Source organism: Solea solea, chromosome 21 (assembly GCF_958295425.1).
Source record: "Solea solea chromosome 21, fSolSol10.1, whole genome shotgun sequence".
Taxonomy (NCBI): domain Eukaryota; kingdom Metazoa; phylum Chordata; class Actinopteri; order Pleuronectiformes; family Soleidae; genus Solea; species Solea solea.
In genome coordinates, this window is record NC_081154.1 from 7151506 (window position 1) to 7172146 (window position 20641).

Below are 20641 nucleotides of genomic sequence, written 5' to 3' on the forward strand. Positions count from 1 at the left end.
AATGAATGAATAGCTGCAGGGAGTATATAGTAGAGTTCAGGCGACACTGCGCCGTCCACAGCTTTGCTGACATACAGTGTTTCTTTTTAAAGGCTCAGGATTTGTGAGAATTACTGAGTGTATAACAAACTCCGCCGCTCACCCCTCCACTTCCCAAGCACATCACAAGAAAGGATGCAGCACTCTCTCCACTATCTCTCTCCCTCACTGCCATTATCTCATTCTTCTTTATCGGCTTACGCATCGAGGGTTTACGAGTGAAGCAGTTCAACTCCAACTTCAAAATGTGAGAGACAAGTCTGTGCGTGGCCGCTGATATATCCACATGATATCCAGACACACATTATTGTAACTCACCCTCTGTTGTGTTGATTATCTTGTGTTTACATGACTTTTGTGTGCTATATTATAGGTTTAAAGGTCCAGTGTGTGATATTTAAGAGGGTTTAGCAGCAGAAATTGAGCATACTCCACATAAGAACGCTTGATCAGGTGTATAATCACTTTAGCATAACATTAAATGTTGGTTTTTAAGCCAAATGACCTGAAAAAAAACAATAAAAATAATAATATTAATGATGATATTACACATAATTTCATAATAAAAGGGTTTGCTTTGATATGGAACGATACATAGTTTACAAGAAAACATGTATTTATGATGCAGAATGAATCTATTAATAAAAAACTTTTATTAAGTGACAGGCCGCATGAGTTTGAGACCCCTGTTCTACAGTAATCTGCATCTTTCAGGGTTTGATTTGACATCAGTTTGAAAATGCAGTACTTTGAGAGTAGAGTACAGAGTAGAGGTTATCAGGTTGTGAGGCTGTGAGGTTCAAAGGGCACAGTCTTTTCTCGCTCTCTACCAATTACTCTAATAAAAGCATAAACCTGTTCATTTAAGTGTTGATAAGTGTTGGTAGATAAAACATCATTTGCGACTGGTTGTCACTCATTTTAGCGACATTTAGATCTGAGAACTGTTGTGTTCAGACGCTCAGACGAACCTGGAAGAGACAGTTCTGAATTCAGCGGATTTCCACTTTCCCACAAAGCTGTGAAGCCACAGTCATGCTGCTGGTCTGCCTCGCTGTCCTCGGCCTAAACGCCTATTATTCTCCCTGTGCCGCTGCCCCACCGAGGGACTCCAGTCTTCACCTGAAGTCTGTTCCCCCCACGTCCACGAGAAACAAGCTGCTGCTCATCTCCTTCGATGGCTTCCGCTGGGACTATGACCGCAACACTGACACCCCTTATCTGGATAAGATGGCAGAGGACGGGGTGAAAGCAACCTATGTTACTCCATCCTTCATCACCATTACCAGCCCGTCTCATTTCACGATGCTGACAGGTAAAAAAAATTTAAAAAATCACCATTTATGTAGAGAATGTATTCATATATAATCCAGATTAAAGCATGGATATATCTGGCAGGCCTTATCAGAATGTCTTGTGTGATCTCGGTGCTATTTCCTATTATATACACTTTCTGTAGAGGGTCTGTAGAACCTGATAATGTAATAAATCCCCGATAATGTAATAAAGATTTGCACTTGAATCCATTGAAAATGTAATAAAACCTGATAATGTAATAACTTCCCGATAATGTAATAAAGTGCATTTTCCAATAATGTAATACACCTTTTACACTTTTTTTTAATAAAGTATTAGATTAACGGGAGGTAATAACATTATCAGGTTAGCCTTCATTTCGCAGGTCCTGATAATGTAATAATTCCCCAATATTGTAATAATTTAACAGCAGACCACCCGTTACTTGGGTTCAAGTGGTGATACTGTGTAAGCAACGCAAGCTCGAGAGCTCTAGTGCCACCAACAGGACAAAATTGGACATGCATGTATATACATTAACTTTTGACTTGTCATTAAAGGGTCTGAAGTTTGGTCATTTGTGCTCATCAGGGCGTCACATTGAGAATCACGGCGTGATCCACAACATGTGGTTTAACACCACCACGCAAGAGAGGAAGCAGTACTACCAGACGCAGTTTGTCGATTCCTACTGGGACAACGGCAGCTTACCCATCTGGATAACAGCGCAGAGACAGGTCCATTACATCCGTCTGTTTGTTTCCCACGTGTCTATACCTCAAACCTCAATGTGGAGTCACGAGTGGTGCAGAGTTGACCATGTATCTCATCCTCATCCAGGGGCTAAAAACGGGGTCTCTGCATTTCCCCGGCACTGCAGCCACCTACAGAGGAGAGACAGTGATGGTGAGACAAGTGGAGTCTCCCGTCTATGATTACTCCGATGAGGCCGACTGGAGGATGAACGTGGACAAGGTGATTGGCGAGTGGTTCAATCAACAGGACCTGGACTTTGTCTCTCTGTACTTTGGGGAGCCGGACCTCGCCGGACACAAGCACGGACCGGATTCGCCAGAGGTGCGGGAAATGGTCAAGCAAGTGGACCGCACCATAGGCTACATGAGGGACAAGATCCAAGAGCAGGGCCTCACCGAGCGGCTCAACGTGATCATCACCACTGACCACGGCATGAGCACAATTTTCCGGGGTGAACAAGCCAACCAGATTATCCTGTCAAAGATTCCCAACTTCAGCTTTAGGGATATCCAGTTCCAGCTGCTGGATTACGGCTCTGTTGGCATGCTGCTTCCTAAAGAGGGGAAGCTGGAGAAGGTGTACCAAGCTCTGAAGGGAAGCCACCCACATCTGCATGTGTACAAGAAGGAGGAGATGCCAGAGAGACTGCACTACAGTAAACATCCCCGACTCCTGCCCCTCATCCTCATCGCGGACACTGGGTATATTGTCAATGGGGTGAGAGTCACTGCCGTTCTGTCACTTTCTCCATTCTGGTAGTTGATTAAATGACTTTTTAAGCAACTCCTGAATTATAATTGATGTAGTAATGTGTAAGTTCATGACATTTAAACACCTGGTTACAAGAACAGAGCAGTAGCCGTCGCAGTAGTAGTATTTTTTGAGTGATCAATCATCATGTTGCCACTTAACCCAAACATCTTGGGTTTGAATGTGGTACAATACTCACGAGACGTCTCGTTTCTGTGTCTGTGTCTACAGTTTTTACCTTTAAACTATAACAAGGGCGACCACGGTTTCGATAACGAAGCCATGGAAATGAAAGCCTTCTTCAGGGCAGTGGGGCCCGACTTCCACAAAAACCTGCTGGTCGATCCCTTCGACATGACCGACGTGTACCCACTGATGTGCCATCTGCTGGGAATAAACCCAGAGGTCAACGACGGACACTTTGGCAACGTCAAAGGCATGCTGGCCTCAGAGAAACTCCCAGAAGGAGACAGAGGTGAGTGAGGATGAGCTGCTGAAGTTGTTTGAAATCCTTGAATAAGAGCATTTTCACCTGGCGTCTACTTTACCCACAGTGCAAAATTCTCTGACTGATTAATAGAGTACGTGTTGGGAGTTCTTGACACTAGCGGGAGCTTCATTGTTTCCGACTTTCCAACAACAAAAATGGCTACGAAAGTTCTCGTAAACACCTGGAAACTCATTATGATGTTTAAAACCAATGCAGCTCCAATAAGAATAGAGAAGAATCATTTAATAGGATTTTTATAATCTATGTCCAAACTTATTCTAATTTCCGGCTTGCAACAGTTCTTGCACTTACACCAACATGTGTGCCTGCTATGGTGACAGGTAAATGGCTATTTTAGGGGGAACAGGAAGGACTCTAATATCCAACCTTTACACGTGTGTGACTTTTTGTCATAAAGATTGTATCTCGTTTTCGAAGGTGAATAAACTTACATAGGATTTTGCTCCATTGTGACCCACAGTATATCTCACAGGGAAGATAAGAGATAAGTGATTAGATGACTTCAGTACTGGGTTATATTGCACCGTAAATGTGTTTTATCAGTATGCGATATCTTAGTGTTGTTTCCTGGATGTTTTTGTCGTTTTTGGAGAGAAAATTTGCATTTTTTGTCTTGAGTTATTATTGTTTCAGTCTGTTCATTTCCTGTTAATGTCTTTTTCAATGCATGTTTTCTGTCTGCAGTCGCAGAGAACAATACTCACATGCAGGTGGTGACTGGCTTGGCAGTAACAGTTGGGTTTCTCGCACTTGTGTTCTTCGTCGCCACTTCTTACAACGTGTGGAAAAAGAGAAGAGCATAAAGAAATAGATCTCCAATCAAATGAAAGATAAAGAAACAAAAAGAGTAATAGCATAGTGTTTTTTATTATGGTTTGTGTATAAATCATTACAACTGTCATGTATAGATGTTCAGGATGTTAATTTTGAAGAGCTGATGCTTCACCACCCCTTCAAATTGTTATATATTCAGTTTCTGCACAATTAAAGACAGGCCTTGTCAGTGTGACCTGAACAGATGAATAAAGTAAATGAATAAATGTTGTGATACATGAAATGTACTTGGGGATTTAGTGTCAGTTTAAAGTGGCAGTGAACTGTGTTAAAACTGTGAATTAAACAGTTTATGTGTTGTTTTCTAGCGCTGATAATGCACGCTACTGTAACATTTCAAACACATTTGTCTGTTTCTTTGCTTCGCTCTAAGCGGATATATTGTGTATTTAATTTCAAATGCAGTCCAGTAAGAATTTCTCATGTGATTACAAACATTTGCAAAGTTTGACACTGTGACGAAATATATAAGGTGTTATCGCAAGACTTGATGGGACAATAAATTATATTATCGCATATAAGGATTAAAACCATTTACGGTATCTTAATCTCAGTGAATTTCTCTTATCGTGTTAATCATAAATGAAGAAAGACATCAATATTTCACGTGGGTGACTCCTGTCTAACTCATCTGTGCCTATGGGGAGCTGCAGCTTTCCTCATATTATTCCTTCATTCATTCATCATCTGCGATCTTATTATATTATTTTTCACCCCAAAATATCGATCTTTTAAAAGTTTTCTTGTCATAAAAAGGAGAAAACATAAATATTTGAGAAATCTTTCAAAAACGTGTTTAGAACTATAACCATTGTTTATTGAACTGTTATTTATTTGGCGAATAACAAACTGAATTCACCTTTTTATACCCAAATTTGAGTCGGCTCACTGGCCTCCTTCTCTGAGAAGTCAGACATTAATCATGAAAGCACAACATTCAACCATAAAATATGCATTTTTTTCTGTTCAGTAATGCAAGTAAATATCTATAATTTGACATCTTAATCAAGAAATAATAATGTGTTTTACTATTTTGTTCTGTTTTTTGTAAAAAAAGTCAATTTGAAAATTCATGAATAACAATAATCATTATATGTTAACATTAAAAATATCATTTTGGTTAAAGAGCTTCTACATACTGGTGTATTAACCATTACACAAACATAAAACAAAAAATATGATAATTACCTATGCTTTTTATTACATTGTATAAACGCTATATATAAATATTATAACAAATATTGTATTTTGTGTACAATTGATACAGTCTTTTAATGTATATTAACAGGTTATGTTGTTTATAGTCCTTTTGTTTACAGTTATAAAGGGACACATTCTCACACTCCTGACAAACATCGCCCTCTTGTGGTCGCTCTCGTGAAGTACAGCTCAGCAACAACAACAACAACAATGGCAGCGTAGTCGAAACATCCTCGAGAGCAGTGCGGAAAGGATTTGAATCATTTTAACCGGATCTGGAGGACACGGCGAAACACAGCGGACTTGTTAAACAAGCTCTGGTTTCATCTATTTAACGTTTTTAATCAGCACCGAGGGTTTTTATTTATTTTTGAATAGCTGGCACCGCCTGGACGCGATGCGCTGCAGCAGGGCCGAGTCTACCGGTAACGGTGTTCTGTTATGAAAACAAGGAAATGTTTTTATTTTACATGAGCGGACGCTTTTGCATTGGGACGCAGCCTGTGAACAAAATGGAGGATTACGCGCTAATTAGAGGGAGTGCCTGTTCTCGCTGTGCTTTTAAATGAGTTTGTGCAGCATAACAATAGAAGCGGAAGGAATACAATTAACTAAGTGAAGTGAAAGCGCGTAGTGTGGCGCAAACTGTAACGTTATTGATTATCTTATGTTGTGGGAAACTACTTCCCCCTCTGTTACAACAACGGTATACGGCAAAATGTCTGACTCGGGTGATGCTTCAAGTTCTGGCGCCTCCGGCCTCAGCAGCAGGGCCGGACTGAGTTTCCCCGGGGGCAGAGGACTTCCGGCCACAGTCAGGAGTGTGTCCTCCCCACATCCGCCTGGAAGACTGACCTCCCTGAGAACCAGGGACTTGACACTGGGAGGAACTTTCAAAAAACCAAAGGTAATGGATACTTCAACATCAAGTGAGGGGCTAAAGAGCAGTGTTGCAATGTAACAAAGTGCACATTACAGTACAAGTACAACATTATTTTGTATTATTTGTATTTCTAGCAACTTTAACTCCACTACAGTTCCTCTAACTATCTTTGTCAGGAATTCAATCCACTCGCCTCACCACTGAGCTACCATTGCTCAATCCTTAGTCCTCACTTTTTTTTTTATAATACTTTTACTTTACAGTAAATGTCATATACTTCAAGACTTTTACTATTAATATTATAAAAATTTACTTCAACTTCTACCAAAATAATTTTCTGGTAAGATACTCAAGTATCCCTTTAAGGTGCTTTATACAAGACTGCTAAAAAGAATGAATAGCCAAGTATCGAAGGTTATATCTGAATTTGTTTATATTTTTATTTCTTCTCTGTCTTTTTTTTCCAAAGAAGGCCTTTGAACCAAATGTCCACGCTGTGAGGAAAAGTAAAGACGAGTAAGTGTTCATCAGTACGATCATTTCAGCCCCTCACTTTGTACTTTGTTTGTCATATTTCAAGCTAATATAACCTTTGGGTCTAACCCCAGGTTAAAGGAAAGGATAACTGTAGCTCCAAAAAAGGAGAAAAGGAGGGATGAACGAAGAGGAGTAAGAGAAGGTAACAGAGGGAAGAGGAGAGAGAGGCCACAGACTATCCAGTCTCACTCCATCTTTGAACAAGGTCCCGCTGACATATGTAAAACAGGTGCTTCCATTCTCTTTAATATTTCATTTTTAAGGGAACCCAGGGTACCACAAAGATTCAGTTACTGATGCAGTCAGTGCACTTCAATCTCTCACTATCAACCCCTCCCCTCCGTTCAGGCTGGCGTGGCGCCACTACAGACCTGCACGACTCCACCACCTCTCCTGTGTGTAAACTGGTCAACAAAGAGAAGAAACATTCAGAGGACGAGGAGGATGAGTTACTCAGCAAACTACAAAGAGATGATGTGAGTACTTCCTGCTCGCTGCTACCGAGTCTATAAAATTCTATATGCATATATCAGGCATCTACAGTCAGAAAATAAAATCCTGCGAGCTGCCTTTTTAGCCGCATTATCAGTAATTACAAGAACCATAACTACAAATCACTAATCTGCCCGTAACTAATACGATGTGTTGCACCCTCCGCAGTTCCTAGATGACCCGAATCTGAGGAACGACGCCAAGCTGAAACCCATCCAACTGCCTCTGAGTCAGTCCAGCAGCTTCATTAAGAGCCAAACTCTGTCGAGCACGACGTGTGAGCAAACCACTTTATACTACGATTACGGCTACTCACTGTCTACTCACGTTTTTAGACCCAATCATTAGGAACACGGCGACTCACACAAACACTCCTGTGGTGAGCAGAAAATCAAAACACAGCATCTGACGCTGAGATAAAGAACCAGTATTATGTTTATCTGTTGACATGGGCACTGTAGTTCTGAACCGCCACGATAAATCAACTTTTTCGGCCTCCACATTAACTGCAAACTCCATGTCTGCGTGTGATTAGTGAGCGATCTCCTGCAGTCCATTCTGGTGCTGAAGTGTTTGTCGTCGCCCCGTTGGCAGGTGCAGTGGACCGTCGGGGAGGAGACGGCCGCAGCAGGACGGAGCTGCCCAAACCGGAGCAGCCACCCCTGGTAGACCTCCTGCAGGACCTCAGCCTGTCGGGCAGGGACGAGCTCTTCTTCATGCAGCTGCCTGACTGTATCCCAGGTCGGCTGTCTGAACAGAAAATGGCCCCCCCTCTAAGACCTGCGACAGAGAAAGGAGCCAAGAAGGAGGGCAAACCCGAAGACAAGAGACCTGCACATCTACAAGCGCAAGTGAGTTAAAGCTGCAGTGCGTAACTTTTGGTGATTATTCTTCTTCCTCTGTTTGGTCTTCGTAAAGAGAAATGATGTCTCATTATTTGTATGTGGCCTCCTTCACGTGAAAGCTTTGTCAAGCAATACTACATGGTGCTTGTGCAGGTCTTTAAAGTCTTAAGAAGTCACAAGAATTTTGTGTGAAAATCTTGAAAAAATGTGGATACTTTTTTTTTAGTAGTAGAATCTGCACTTTTTTGTGATTTTCATTGTTTTGAAAATGTTTCGCCAGTCACACATACTTTACTGTAGGCGTGCCAGTATAAAACTACACAAAGTCAACGTCTTGGAAAACAGCTAGTACAACAGTTAAAACGTTAGTATGGAATTATTCTTCAATTATGCAAAAATAATTTTCTCTATCTGAGATTTAAGTGTATATATTAAATAGTGCATTCATTGGCGCCCATCAATTCCCATTTGACTCATGACTGACCCTCTTGGGAAGCATTTTCCACTGAACTTTGTGTTAGTCCTGAGAATTTTCTCTGCATTAACCCACTCTCCTCTCCTATCACTCCCTCCAAATAATTCTGGTTATCCCCCTCCTCACATTTCGAAACATTTCATGTCTGACATTTCTGCTGACATCCTAATGCAACAGAGGACAGGGGAAAATTAATTGTGCTGCTTGACGCTGTCAGCCACATCAGCGGCTGGCCTTTTCAGTCTGAAAATGCTCGTATCAGCCAGTTACTGACAGGCTCGTGGGTTCTCTTCCCTCTTATTAGCAGCCTGTGACCAAGGAGGGTTGTCCTGTGCTGTCACAGTTGCCAGAAGGATTTCTCGGTAAACTGCAGATCAGGAAGTCAGGAAAGGTGGAGCTGAAACTGGGCGATATCGTTATGGACGTGTCTGAGGGAGCTGCATTCTCCTTTCTACAGGTAGGAAAGAGATGAGTTTCCACTAAAAGTACAACATTCAATTTCTCCATTTAAACCTGAATATATCATCCATCCATCCATCCATCTTCTACCAATGAATCGAATTCAAAACATTATTATTTAAACGTGTTTGTCTGGAACAATGTCCTCTTGTTGCCCCTCTGCAGCAGCTGGTGTCCGTGCGTCAGTCTGACGGAAAGACCGGAGACATGATGGTGCTGGGAAATGTCCACCACAAATTGGTCCTTTCTCCAAACTTTGAGACTTTACTGAAACAGACGTCAGCGCAGCAGCAAAAAGAACTGAAATAAATCAAACTAAAATATCCCGCATAGAGAATAAATGGATCTGAAAGCTACACACTGAGGAATAAATTAAGGAATATGACGCTCAAACAGAAAGAAATTGACGAAATTCCCCAATTCCCCCTTTTTTAGGGCAGCTACTTCACTGACTAGTGTCGTTATCTTGTATTTTGAGCATAGCAAAGCTGTTTTATATAGTATTAAGTTTCCAACTCACATGCACTGATTCACAAAGAGGAGACCACACACCAGCACAGCAGCTTACATGACTGTGAGCTTCACAGTGACTCAACACCAGCAGACCTTCACTCCAACGACACCAGAGTATGTGGTTGACAACGTTTGCCTGGAAGAAGTCAGCGTCAGAATCTTCTCCCCATTTACAAGAATCTGACCAGCAAACCTGACTATTTCCCACAGCTCTAGTGTTCTATTGCTAGATTATGTGCAGCTCTCATGTCGTCTTTTTACTGTCCAACGGGAATTTTTGTATGTCTTCTATACTGGTAGCATTGTTATATGGCCTGTGCACTGTAGATATTTACATGTTTAACTGCTTTTCTGCCTTCGTTTTACTTCTGTACCTTTTATGGTTTGTTACATGTAAAGGATGTTTTGTTTTGATTTTAAAAATAATAAATGTTAAATAAATGTTATCATTATTGAGCCCCATTTTATTGAGTTCAGTTTAAGGTATTTCAAAATAAAAAACAAAAAAATCTGACAGTTTGTGCATTGAGCAAAAGAAAAATTACTTTTTAACAGGAGTGAATGTCCAATTTCTTATCAAGTAGCCCAAATATACAGCTTCATATACACTCTTACTGTGAAAATACTATTTCAAAATTATTACTGCCGTTATAGCGCTAAGTGATTTTAATAAAACTAAAAGTATTGGTATTATTTATATAGCTCGTACCTCCCCTATCGATTCATATTCCTATGCTTCATGTAAGCAGCAAGCAACATAGTTTGACATCAGATGTTCCAGAAAGCAACAATCCCACTGCAGTGTCTCCAGGAATTACAGTCAAGCTTTCAATAAGCAATGTTTCACAGGACAGAAAAGTTAAATCCAATTAAAAATGTAGCAAAATGTCTGTAAAGGTTTATTCAGTAGATACTTAATACAAACCAATAATACAGTCAGAATACAGTAGCACTAGAAGCAGGACAAACAAACTATGAATATGCCACAGCTGTGTCTTAGTAGCAAAAGCCAGGAACATTGTGGTTCTCAGGATCAGTCTTAACGGAGCTGCTCATGATTTCATACAGTACGAAGTAACGACCCCTTTTGTCCAGACAACATTATTACTTGAATGAAAATGCTGTGGAAAATAGCTAATTTTATTTTACTATATATAACAAGGTTTTTTTTCAGTTGCTAAGAGTACAAAAACATCTCCTACAAAGCCTGTAAAGAAAATGCATTACTTGGAACTTTCGTGTTTGAAGAAAAACAAAACAAAACGTCAGTTGTTGATATTAGGTATGCTTTTAACAACAGGATTTCACAGTTTGAAGTTGCGACAAGCTTATTCTTCACCAATAACTGAGGGTCTGGTCTTTTAAATACATGCTACTGAACGGAGTACAAGGTAAGTGCACTGTGGGGCACTTGATGACAGTGTTAATGCGATTGTTGTTTTGAATATTTCCTTCTTTAGGGTCAACAAATGGACAGACAGGGACGCAAAAAAGTATTGGACAAGACTTTTAAGACTTGTTAACATGAAAACACAATATTTTCCCTTAAATTTTCTGTAAGACAAACCAGAATCAGGTAGGAAGTGGGATGGCAAGAGTAACCTTTATATTTCTTTCAGGTAAGCTTACAATCAGAGCAATAGAAACTTTATCAGGGCCTCCTATATTCAACTTAATGGCAAACTCATGTCTCTGCTTTCATAAAACATTTATTTTTAAAGTCAACAGTAGATGCTTTTTTGTAGAATGATAAGAATAAGCTTCCGTTGATGACATTGATTATGTGTAATCACATTATATGTATCTGCATACTGTGAAATGTTTGCCCTGTTGAACATAACGACAACTGGTAAATGTGTGACTTTCTAGTTCGAGGGGGAAAATCAGGCAGAACACAGCCCTGGATCATCAGACCTCCTTCCTGTCTTCAGTTGTCATGAACACTTTTGTCCTGTACATTCAGGAGGTAAACACGATCTTAAGTCTTCTTGGTAGTTCTGACAGTTTTAGCTGGGCTACTTTTTGTTGTCTTCTTGGTTGTTTTTGCCTTTCCTTTGGACGTGGCCTTCTTTGCTTTGGCTTTTGTTTTTCTTTTCTTGGCTAGAGTTTGAGCAGCTCTCCTCTTGTTTACCAGGGTCTGCTCTCGGATGAGGTCTTCTCGTCCAATCTCCACCATATGGTCTTCCCATGATTTCATTTCATTCTTATAGCGAATTTTGTCATCCTCGGCCAGCTGATTATACACCTGCGATATGGAACATACACAGAATATCCGCATGAAGGCCTCAAAACAAAGAGGATTAAGGGAGTAATTAGTGTGTCATGGCTGTGTGGCTAACCTGTTTGTTGTTGCTGAACAGACTCCTCCAGTCCTCCATCAGTGACTTCATCTTTGCCTGAATGAACATTGGTAGCAACTTTACGAAATGACTGTTGCGCAACGCCACGTAAATTGTATTATTTGCATTCATGTATCGTAGGTAGCCAAAAACCACAAGAGGTAAATTATGGTAAATAATGTTCATAAATAATCACACAATATGATCATATATAATAAACTATTAAAGACTGCATACACACAATCTGGTAAGAAGATGACAGGGTGTTTTTGCTTGTATCATACAAGCCTAGTCTAATTTTCATGTTTTATCTCAGTTATGAGTGTTTTTGATCTATGATCACTTGTGTGACACACTTTTACTCGACCAGTCTTCTGCAGACCATTCCATACATTATTATACAGCAAGTAGTAAGAAGGCTTTAAATCTATTTAAATACCCCAGATCAATAGCATTTTAAAAGAAGAGGGTGATTTTGAACAGCTTTTGTATTGTCTGTTTGTATTTTCAATCTTTTCAACGAAACGGACACTTTTTTGCAAGACTTGACTTTGTATTGTAGTCATCCTAATATTTCACCCGTTACATACATGTGCAAATACGAACATAACCGGTGGAACTGGTGGAGGTAACACAAGCATCTCCGCTGTGTTACCGAAGATGAGAGAATAAACATAGATTAAGAGTCAATAGCTGTTCGAGTAGCACAGAGCCTTGCAGTCGCATAGGCCCTTCGTTGGCAACACTGAGAGCAGCATCAGTTTAAAGCCTCAAGATGATTAGATTAAAAATCACGTGCAGCTGTTTTTCTCCTCTCATTGTTTTTCCATTGTAGTGACGGAGAATTTTTAAACATCTGGATTTACTGACCTGTGTGGTGGTTCCTCTGGCCTCCTCAAAGTGCTCTGACATGAAGATGTTGAACGCAGAGCGAGGACGTTTGGGCTTCCCCAGGCTGGTTAATTCCTGCATCACAAACAGGGAGGAGCAATATTTATTGTCCATCACTGTTGATGTAAACAAGGTTGAGAACTCAAATCCCTGACTAGGTCTTTAACAGGACTAGACACCGTCAACAAGGCCATACACTTAAATAAGTTACATATCAAGACATGTTACAGAGAGAAACTTAACGAAACCGGTTGGCTTTTAATTGTTGCCCATTTACTATTTATTTTACCCTTTTCTTGCGCATGGCCTTCCTCTTGGCCAACCTCATTCTCTTCTCCATGGACTGTTGTAAGATCTGTTCTGGCGACAGCTGGGCCTGGTAGCGCTGAAGTTCCACCTTGAACTGCTCCCTGGCCCGTTGAGACTCCACCTCAAACGGCTACAGGTGGAAGAGAAAACAAAATGGATGTCTTCACCGCCATTGGTGGAGTGATTTACTCTTATTCAGTACCAAAGAGATGTACATAAGGCAGGAATACAATAGAGCTGGGATAATCCAAAAAGCATACTGGACACTAGGAATGTCCCAATCCCTATCTTTATTATTGTATCAGAGTTGATCTGGGCATTTCTTAACTGATAAGAGAAAGACAATCACATCAATCCCCTCTGCCTGAACTTTAACTGCAGCTGTTGCACATGTGCTGGCTTTTGGCTACTTAAATGAGCAGGTCTGTCATGTAACACAGCTGTAGATTGTAGCAGGACTTAATATAAAGCAGGCTCATAGTGACATTTATATCATACTTCCCGTTTCTAAATTATGGACTATGCAGCTGTGTTATCTAGACAGTATAGTATCTAGAAGTATAGGATCAGGACTCAGTATCAAATAGCAATACAAAATTATCAGATCCAGATTGGGGGCCAAAACAAGTGATCAAGACATCTCTAAAGGGCACCGTTACCCTACCCAACAGGTAAAGGCTGAAAGTACCTGTTTCTGTTCAGGACTCATCATTCTCCACTGCTGTGCAATCTCCCTGATGATATCGACAGACTTCAATTCTAGAGGAAAAAATTGCAGAAATACTTGAATTCACGGAGACAAAATAGAGGAAAATTGATCTATCTACGAGATGTAGATGTGAAACTGCAATGCAATATTAACATACACCTGTCATATTGGTGAAAGTATTACAAGCTGAAATTGCAATATCAGTGCAGACAGCTACAAGTATCTGGGGTTGCATATTTACCAGGGTTTTTTCTAATCACGGCAGGCTGCTGTTGCTGAACGTATCTCAAGTATCCATTCAGGGGTCTCTTTGGTGGGCCGTTGGCCTGAGATGTCAGGCATTTCACTGGTCCCAAGCAAGCAGCAGGGAGAACTCTGGTACACCTGAAGCAAGCATGTGTAAAAATGCACATATTACCCATTCTTTAAAGAAAACCCATTCATAAATGTGATAAATGACTTTGCTCATTCAAGTGCAACAAAAAGGATAATTTCAAAACATTCTACTTTAAACTAAGCATGGATTTGGCATAAATTCTACACAACAAAGTGGTAATTCTATTGATAAATGTTAAAATTGTTTTAGTACAACACACAGTAAAGAGTAACTTTTAATTTTACTGCTCATATGAAGTACTACTACTCTTTTGTATAACTGCAAGTCCTTACTGTCATTACAGTATTGACAATAGGGCTGCAACGATTAATCAATTATCAATCAATTAAATAATAATAATAAAAAAAATCTTAGTTGCAGTTCTATTGGACAATAATATATAGTGTTAAATTGCAGGTGACTAAAAACTACCGAGCTATGTATTTTCTTTGTACTGTAGGACATTGTATTGACTTTTATTTTGACAGCCTTATCAGTGACCTTAACCATGACGGGTCCATGCTTTAATTTAACCTAGCAACTTACATTTAACTCCTGACCTCAACTGACCTCAGGTTCTGCCTCACTGATAAGGTTAGTGTTCATACCAGAAAAGGTCCTCAAGAGGAAACAAGCACAGCCATACACACCATAGAAGTCCCTCATGGTCCTCCAAAGCAACTAAAACGTGCAATGTGTCAAACACGTCTAAACATGGCTGTAATTTACCGGTTATTCACGTGCAGTTAACGCAGCTTCACGTCTCTATTTACCATCATTGGCTCACATTTAAAATACTAATACCGTACGGCTAATACCAAGGGCGCAAGCTAAAGCTAGCTAGCTGACTTAGCGGTGCTACCTCAACTTACAGTAGCAGACACGGAGAGCGACTTTAGGGTTCCTACCTTGCCAGAGAGCCTGTGCAGGACAAGACACTGAAGGACTTCGCTAACAGGCTAATACTTCCTGATAACAAGCTGAACGGGGCCATGTCGGTGTGAATTAACGTCAAGAACCGTTAACTGCAACAATAAAAAAAGAAGGAGACTTATAGCACCACCAAACTAGCGTGCGATTCTTTTTCACGCATTAGTTGTGTTCATTGAAGCTGGGGTTCTTTCCTCCTCCTTCTTGTTGACATGCACGAGCAGCAAAAGGCGCCCTCACTTTCGCCTGCTGCATTGTGGGAAAAGGTCAGCTGCAAAGCCTTGATGCTGATTGGCTGGTTCTTCTTGGCTTCCTCAGTAAGAAGAAAGGTGATTGGTTAAGGTTGGAGGGTACAGCCAATCAGAAGCAGGGTCTTCTTCCAACGCGGATGTGGAAAAACAAATTTTACACATTTAGTTTATCTGCAATTTCTCCTGTTTCTTAGTCCCTGTTTTGACTCTTGTCTACATGTCCTGGCTTAAGTCATTTTATACTGTCTGTCCTTATTGGTGAAAAATATATATAAACTGAAAGAGGGAAAATCTGAGTTTAATTCTATTTTATGACATTGGTTTGAAGTCCTGGGACTAAAAGACAAAAGGAAGATGAGCACACAAAAAGCAATAATACATTTGTGAATTCAGGATTATATTTGTGTGTGCTCAAAGTGTAATTATCAGAGGTTTACTGTGTATATAATGTACTTGGTACAACATTCTGAATTGATTTGCAAATGTTCACATCATCTGTTTTATAATGTGAAATATGTGTTAAGAGCTGGTTCAAGTCACTCTTGTGGCCCCATGTTTTGGGCTTGTTTTCAAAGGCCCGGTTGCTTGTTTCTCTCGCAAGATCTGTCAACGCTGAAAGCATGTCAACATTGCTGTTCAAAGTGTCCAGTCGACCACATTAAACAACACAATGGATAAAGATAAATAATATTAAGATACAAAGCTACCTTCACACATCAGCAACAAGCAATGTGATTAAAGATTGCGCACAACCATGAAGTCAATTTAAAAAGTACCATTCTTTAATTCAGTACAAAAAAGTGCCACAAAGAACTCAAGTGAGACTATTTACACAGGAACATAAAACGGGATTTTTTTTTTTAACCCACTCTATGGCATAGATAATATAGCATACAGACAACTTAAGCAGAATAGATTCAACCTTCGGGTACACAAGTTTGAGTGGATTCATTTTTTACAATTATAATAAAGGAAGAACAGAGTAATACATAGCTTGTATTTGCTCTAATTTACTCCAATCTTTTATTCAGTATTCATTCATTCATTGCAACAAGATATGAAAGACATCAACATGAAATGTATGTATGTATGTTCTACAGACATGTTAGAATCAGCGGCTTAAATATTTGGTATTCAGGCTTCAATGTTCAATGGTTAAATGTGTTTCCAAGTGGCTTTTAATGACTCCAGCTGAGACTGAAGCTGGGATTTTCCAGTTATTGAGCAGCATGTTTGATCAGCATGTTGCTCTGTTACTCAGCTGCTGTCTTGTTGCTTTGATTTGTGTCATACACGTCACTAGTTTTACTCGCAAATAAAGAATGTTGTAAAATTGTATAAATAAAATGTCCTGGATGCAAAAAAACAACATGCTAAATCAGCATGTTTTTCCTCTTCTGTCTGATGTTATTTTCTTCATGAGGCATATTTTTGGGTCCATTCTTTTGCTAATCTGTTGTATCTGAAAAAGAGAATAGAGAAGAATAGTCACCCGATGTTGATGATGATATTAGCCGAAAAAAACAGAGAATCACCCGAGCATGTGTGTACACTCACTCATCTCTGTTACTCTTGTAGACTGTCGCTATGTCTGAAACTAAGGGATCATCAGGGTTTGGATCGCAAAGCAATGAACATATGGACAATAACACTGGAATTAAGAGACATTAGTTAAAATCCACAAAGGTATTTTTCAGCATCATATAACACAGCAGATTAAACTGCTTAACAGAAAATATTAAATGCATTAGGAATATTTAAAAATGTCATGAGAGCAACAGAGATTGTGACTACCTTTAGATACCGTCAATGCTGGAGACCACTGTGATCGCAGAATGTCCAAACAGATACTTCCGTTGCTATTAATATTTGGATGATAGATCTTTGTTGTAAATGATACCTAAAAAGATAAGCAGAGAGGCTACTTCCACAATTGCTGAGCTCCAACACATTACATTTTACATCAAGTAACAGACACAAAATACAAATCTGTGCTTAAATTTTAGGTTTTTAACAACATAGTAAGAACTGTATGGCTTTTCAAATGGCAAGAACCAGTTAGCAAATAATATAGCAAGTTTTGCAAACCAGAACCCTACATGCTATTTCCACAGTCAAAATCACCAATGTACAGTACAACCCCTTGAGTTTAATATCCCTCAAATGATTTCATAAACAGGAAAAGTTGTCACAATGAGGTTTCTGACCGCACCACTGCCATTATACAGTCCACAGATTGACAGGACATTGTGTGGAGTAATAGCTTTTTACCATGGGTGGCTTGAATGGGTAGTCTGTAGGGAAGTTGATTGTGAGAAAGAAAACTCCTCCTTGGTAAGGACTGTCAGTCTGGTGGAAAGACATGCAAGACATTTATCTGAAAAATGTGCTGCACAAAGATGCTCTGGATGAATTTGGGCATGAATTGCAAAACCCGTAGTGTAAAGCAGCTTTGAGTGGTCAGCAAGACAAGAAAAGTGATATATATATATAAATACCGACCATTCAACATATGTCAGATCAAAATGTCACAATTAAAAAAAATAAAAAAGACCGTGTATTAGTTTGCACATGCTGTTCAGTTTAGATTTTGATCCAAAGAGGGGGGGAAAAAAGCCACAATGCTGTGCTGTTTGCTTGTGACTTTGCTCTAAAGGCTGTCCTTATTCTCTAGGTAGAATACATTTATCTACCGGGTGGACTGATCAATATATGGCCTGTTACAAGTTTTAACCTGAATGTTTCAGGTTCAATGAACTTCTGCAGTGGCACTGGACCAAGGTGGAGGACAAGTGTGTTCAGATGGTGAATGAGTATAAAGTTAAGATTTAATTCAGTTTAAAAGGATCAATGAGTCCTTGTTTTTTTATTTTAAACTGGTTTATTCTCAGCCAAGATGGACAAAAACAATATGTTTTGAAATTTTTGACAAGTGGTGCAAAACAGTCGAAAGTGAAGCACAGGCGTCTGCATGAGAGGACTGAGACTAAAGCGATGACATGACACTCACCGGACCCATTATGGTCGCCGTCCAGTTAAACACTGGAAAATGGAAAAGATACAAACACAGAAGAATGTAAGCTGTACATGTCACAATGAATTTAAGATGTTCATGCATCTCCACTTCCTCCCACTGTCCAGAAATATCACAGGTATAAGAATAGAGACACTTTCAAATAGCCTGTTAAAGGCAGAAGCAAGTTATACCTTTACTCCATATTGTTTATTCCAGACCATCAGCAAGCTACTAAAAACCATACATTGGACAACAATATGCTGGCAATATGATACAGTACAATTCGTGTGTTTGAGTGTGTATACAACTCACAGTCATCCCCTGCTGGTCCTGCAGAGCAATTTACAAGAGGGTCTCTCTGCAGGTCCTGTAGCTCCTGCTCAACACAACAGAAACACTGCAGTTAGTTACTCAGGTCAAAAATAAACCAAGAAAAGATTCTATTAAACTATATTACTTCAAAAAAAAAAATGCATAAACAATATTATGATTGTATTTGTAGGTACTATTCTTCCCCTAATCTTTTTTTGATGATCTATTTTCTTGTTTTTGTTGTTTTTACTTGAATGGACCTTGGTCTGGCAATAAAACTGAACCATTTTATTATCCAGCCCTACAGTAATAATTGTGCCAAACTATGGCAGAATTATATGCCTTTAATCCACTTTGACTAAACATGGCTGACATGTTAACAGGGTCAAAGCGTCCAAGACCAGCCAGGTATTTTTGTGTTTTAAGATTTACTGCAATTGATAAAGATCAACCAACACTCATAGCTCTGTTAGCGGTCCGTTTATATGTCGTACCAACAGACCTGTCGAGTTTACGGTAAATATAGACCAGCATTTTCACGAAGATTGCAAATTTACGGCAATAAATATTTGGAACTTCATCCACATACGTAGCTAGCTTGTAGCACGCTAGCGTGAAACTTTACAGTTGTAGTAGTGAGTCTTGTGGGGGGTGTCAACGCATGATCTAAGGACAAAATGTTACAGAGATTGTCACAGGTTGTTTACACGCAGGGGCAACGGTGGCGGTTTTGCTGTTGTTAATAATAATAATAATACACCCTAAGATACTGGATTCTGGTGGGTGATTCGTTGCCATTAGCTGACATATGAAAACGCCCGCGGGTGCAACGTACCTTCTGTATTCTTTTCTGTGCCATATTGACCAGTGTGGTTCACTCCTGCGGTCACTTCGAGTTGTTTTGACGTTCACAAGTATTGCTGTAGAAGCGGGTTTATTATATTCCTCTTCCTGAATGTGTGGTGCTGTTTGTTTTGGTAAGACGCCTTTGTAACCGCCCTCTTCAGTTTACGACGGTTGGTCCTTTGAAGTGGATCATGGGAAACGTAGTTCGAAGAAGTTCTGCTTCAGAGCTGACATGCACCTGCCGTTTTAATCCTATGATCTTTGTGTTGTATAGTTTAATGTACACTTATGGAAGTACTACTTTTTTGTTTTTATTTTTCACTTCGAAGAACACTTGGTGAATTTCTGATGTACTGTATGTGAAGCTAGGTGCAGTAGATTTTGTATTTTTCTGAGACTACTTTCATTTTTCAAAAAACAGCACCAATGGCTATTAAAAAATACTTTAGTATATATTTTTTAAATAATGGGTATACGTGCTGCTAATTTTAAACCAAATTTTACATTTTATATTGTCAAAAAATAGGTTTAATTTAATAAAATTAAGAGAAAAAACAGCATTAATGCATCACTTGTCTTTCATGATAAAACACATTTATGATACAACATTCCTGTTTCCTTCCCATGTGAAAGTGCAGGTTTATTACAATTAAGAATAAAATGATGACTGTAGCACATTTTGGACCTCTACACTGAACTAACTTAATACATATAATTTACGTGGAACTGCGTTTATAAGGCAGATGCAGACATAACAACACATTATTTGGTTATGAACAAGCATCTCCCACTGTAAACAGAGCTCCAATCTGTTTACTTACCCCTAATGTTTTGCTCTGCGTTTGTGTTTATCGGACTTGAAGTCCAATTATAGTGATAGTATACACTTTCCAACAGATAAGTGTAATTGTCAGTGCACCTAGGGACATGGACTCATCTGATTAAAGGATGTCAGATTGAAATACTTTGTATTACATACATTCCTCTGGTTAGTTGGATTAAGATGTCACTGAAAAGCTTCTATTTTAAGATTGCCATGATGTAATACATTTATATGTGGGGAATACCAGGT

General features: G+C 39.5%; 4 protein-coding genes across 6 annotated transcripts; 2 read left to right on the forward strand and 2 right to left on the reverse strand.

Annotated features, from left to right (window-relative positions):
• Positions 1-941: 941 nt before the first annotated feature.
• On the forward strand, positions 942-4900 carry LOC131448626 (ectonucleotide pyrophosphatase/phosphodiesterase family member 7-like). The gene is made up of 5 exons (XM_058621235.1): positions 942-1354; positions 1927-2072; positions 2176-2808; positions 3073-3316; positions 4037-4900. Exons 1-5 carry the CDS (start codon positions 1075-1077, stop codon positions 4153-4155), a joined length of 1422 nt encoding a protein of 473 aa, XP_058477218.1. The 5' UTR covers positions 942-1074; the 3' UTR covers positions 4156-4900.
• A 659-nt stretch (positions 4901-5559) lies between these two features.
• On the forward strand, positions 5560-10036 carry zgc:171971 (uncharacterized protein LOC569690 homolog). 3 transcript variants are annotated; one of them, XM_058621378.1, is made up of 8 exons: positions 5560-6293; positions 6739-6785; positions 6878-7035; positions 7155-7282; positions 7467-7575; positions 7893-8149; positions 8926-9075; positions 9243-10036. In XM_058621378.1, the coding sequence occupies exons 1-8, from the start codon at positions 6054-6056 to the stop codon at positions 9384-9386; spliced, it is 1233 nt and encodes a 410-aa protein (XP_058477361.1). In that variant the 5' UTR covers positions 5560-6053; the 3' UTR covers positions 9387-10036. The 3 variants fall into 3 exon arrangements, with proteins under 3 accessions (XP_058477361.1, XP_058477360.1, XP_058477359.1); XM_058621377.1 differs by having other exon boundaries at positions 6742-6785; positions 8923-9075; XM_058621376.1 differs by having other exon boundaries at positions 5561-6293; positions 8923-9075.
• Positions 10037-10476: 440 nt separating this feature from the next.
• tfam (transcription factor A, mitochondrial) lies at positions 10477-15400 on the reverse strand. The gene is made up of 7 exons (XM_058621379.1): positions 15123-15400; positions 14080-14222; positions 13818-13888; positions 13110-13259; positions 12800-12895; positions 11930-11986; positions 10477-11835 (listed from the first exon to the last, which is right to left on the reverse strand). The coding sequence occupies exons 1-7, from the start codon at positions 15206-15208 to the stop codon at positions 11569-11571; spliced, it is 870 nt and encodes a 289-aa protein (XP_058477362.1). The 5' UTR covers positions 15209-15400; the 3' UTR covers positions 10477-11568.
• A 755-nt stretch (positions 15401-16155) lies between these two features.
• Positions 16156-19763, reverse strand: ube2d1b (ubiquitin-conjugating enzyme E2D 1b). Its single transcript, XM_058620878.1, has 7 exons — positions 19559-19763; positions 18724-18787; positions 18406-18437; positions 17667-17744; positions 17190-17295; positions 16953-17046; positions 16156-16857 (listed from the first exon to the last, which is right to left on the reverse strand). Exons 1-7 carry the CDS (start codon positions 19580-19582, stop codon positions 16812-16814), a joined length of 444 nt encoding a protein of 147 aa, XP_058476861.1. The 5' UTR covers positions 19583-19763; the 3' UTR covers positions 16156-16811.
• Positions 19764-20641: the final 878 nt, after the last annotated feature.

What these genes read in the sequence shown, in the direction of transcription:
- LOC131448626 (XM_058621235.1), top strand. Translation starts at nt 1,075, where the DNA reads ATGCTGCTGGTCTGCCTCGCTGTCCTCGGCCTAAACGCCTATTATTCT. An exon ending in TCATTTCACGATGCTGACAG is followed by an intron (nt 1,355 to 1,926) that starts GTAAAAAAAATT and finishes TGTGCTCATCAG; the next exon opens with GGCGTCACATTGAGAATCAC. An exon ending in ACTCCCAGAAGGAGACAGAG is followed by an intron (nt 3,317 to 4,036) that starts GTGAGTGAGGAT and finishes TTCTGTCTGCAG; the next exon opens with TCGCAGAGAACAATACTCAC.
- zgc:171971 (XM_058621376.1), top strand. Translation starts at nt 6,054, where the DNA reads ATGTTGTGGGAAACTACTTCCCCCTCTGTTACAACAACGGTATACGGC. An exon ending in GCAAACTACAAAGAGATGAT is followed by an intron (nt 7,283 to 7,466) that starts GTGAGTACTTCC and finishes CACCCTCCGCAG; the next exon opens with TTCCTAGATGACCCGAATCT. An exon ending in CTGCATTCTCCTTTCTACAG is followed by an intron (nt 9,076 to 9,242) that starts GTAGGAAAGAGA and finishes GCCCCTCTGCAG; the next exon opens with CAGCTGGTGTCCGTGCGTCA.
- tfam (XM_058621379.1), bottom strand. Translation starts at nt 15,208, where the DNA reads ATGGCCCCGTTCAGCTTGTTATCAGGAAGTATTAGCCTGTTAGCGAAG. An exon ending in CGTGATTAGAAAAAACCCTG is followed by an intron (nt 13,889 to 14,079) that starts GTAAATATGCAA and finishes TTTTTCCTCTAG; the next exon opens with AATTGAAGTCTGTCGATATC. An exon ending in TGAGTCCTGAACAGAAACAG is followed by an intron (nt 13,260 to 13,817) that starts GTACTTTCAGCC and finishes TTCCACCTGTAG; the next exon opens with CCGTTTGAGGTGGAGTCTCA.
- ube2d1b (XM_058620878.1), bottom strand. Translation starts at nt 19,582, where the DNA reads ATGGCACAGAAAAGAATACAGAAG. An exon ending in AGGACCAGCAGGGGATGACT is followed by an intron (nt 18,438 to 18,723) that starts GTGAGTTGTATA and finishes TCCATTTTCCAG; the next exon opens with TGTTTAACTGGACGGCGACC. An exon ending in TACAAGAGTAACAGAGATGA is followed by an intron (nt 16,858 to 16,952) that starts GTGAGTGTACAC and finishes TCTCTTTTTCAG; the next exon opens with ATACAACAGATTAGCAAAAG.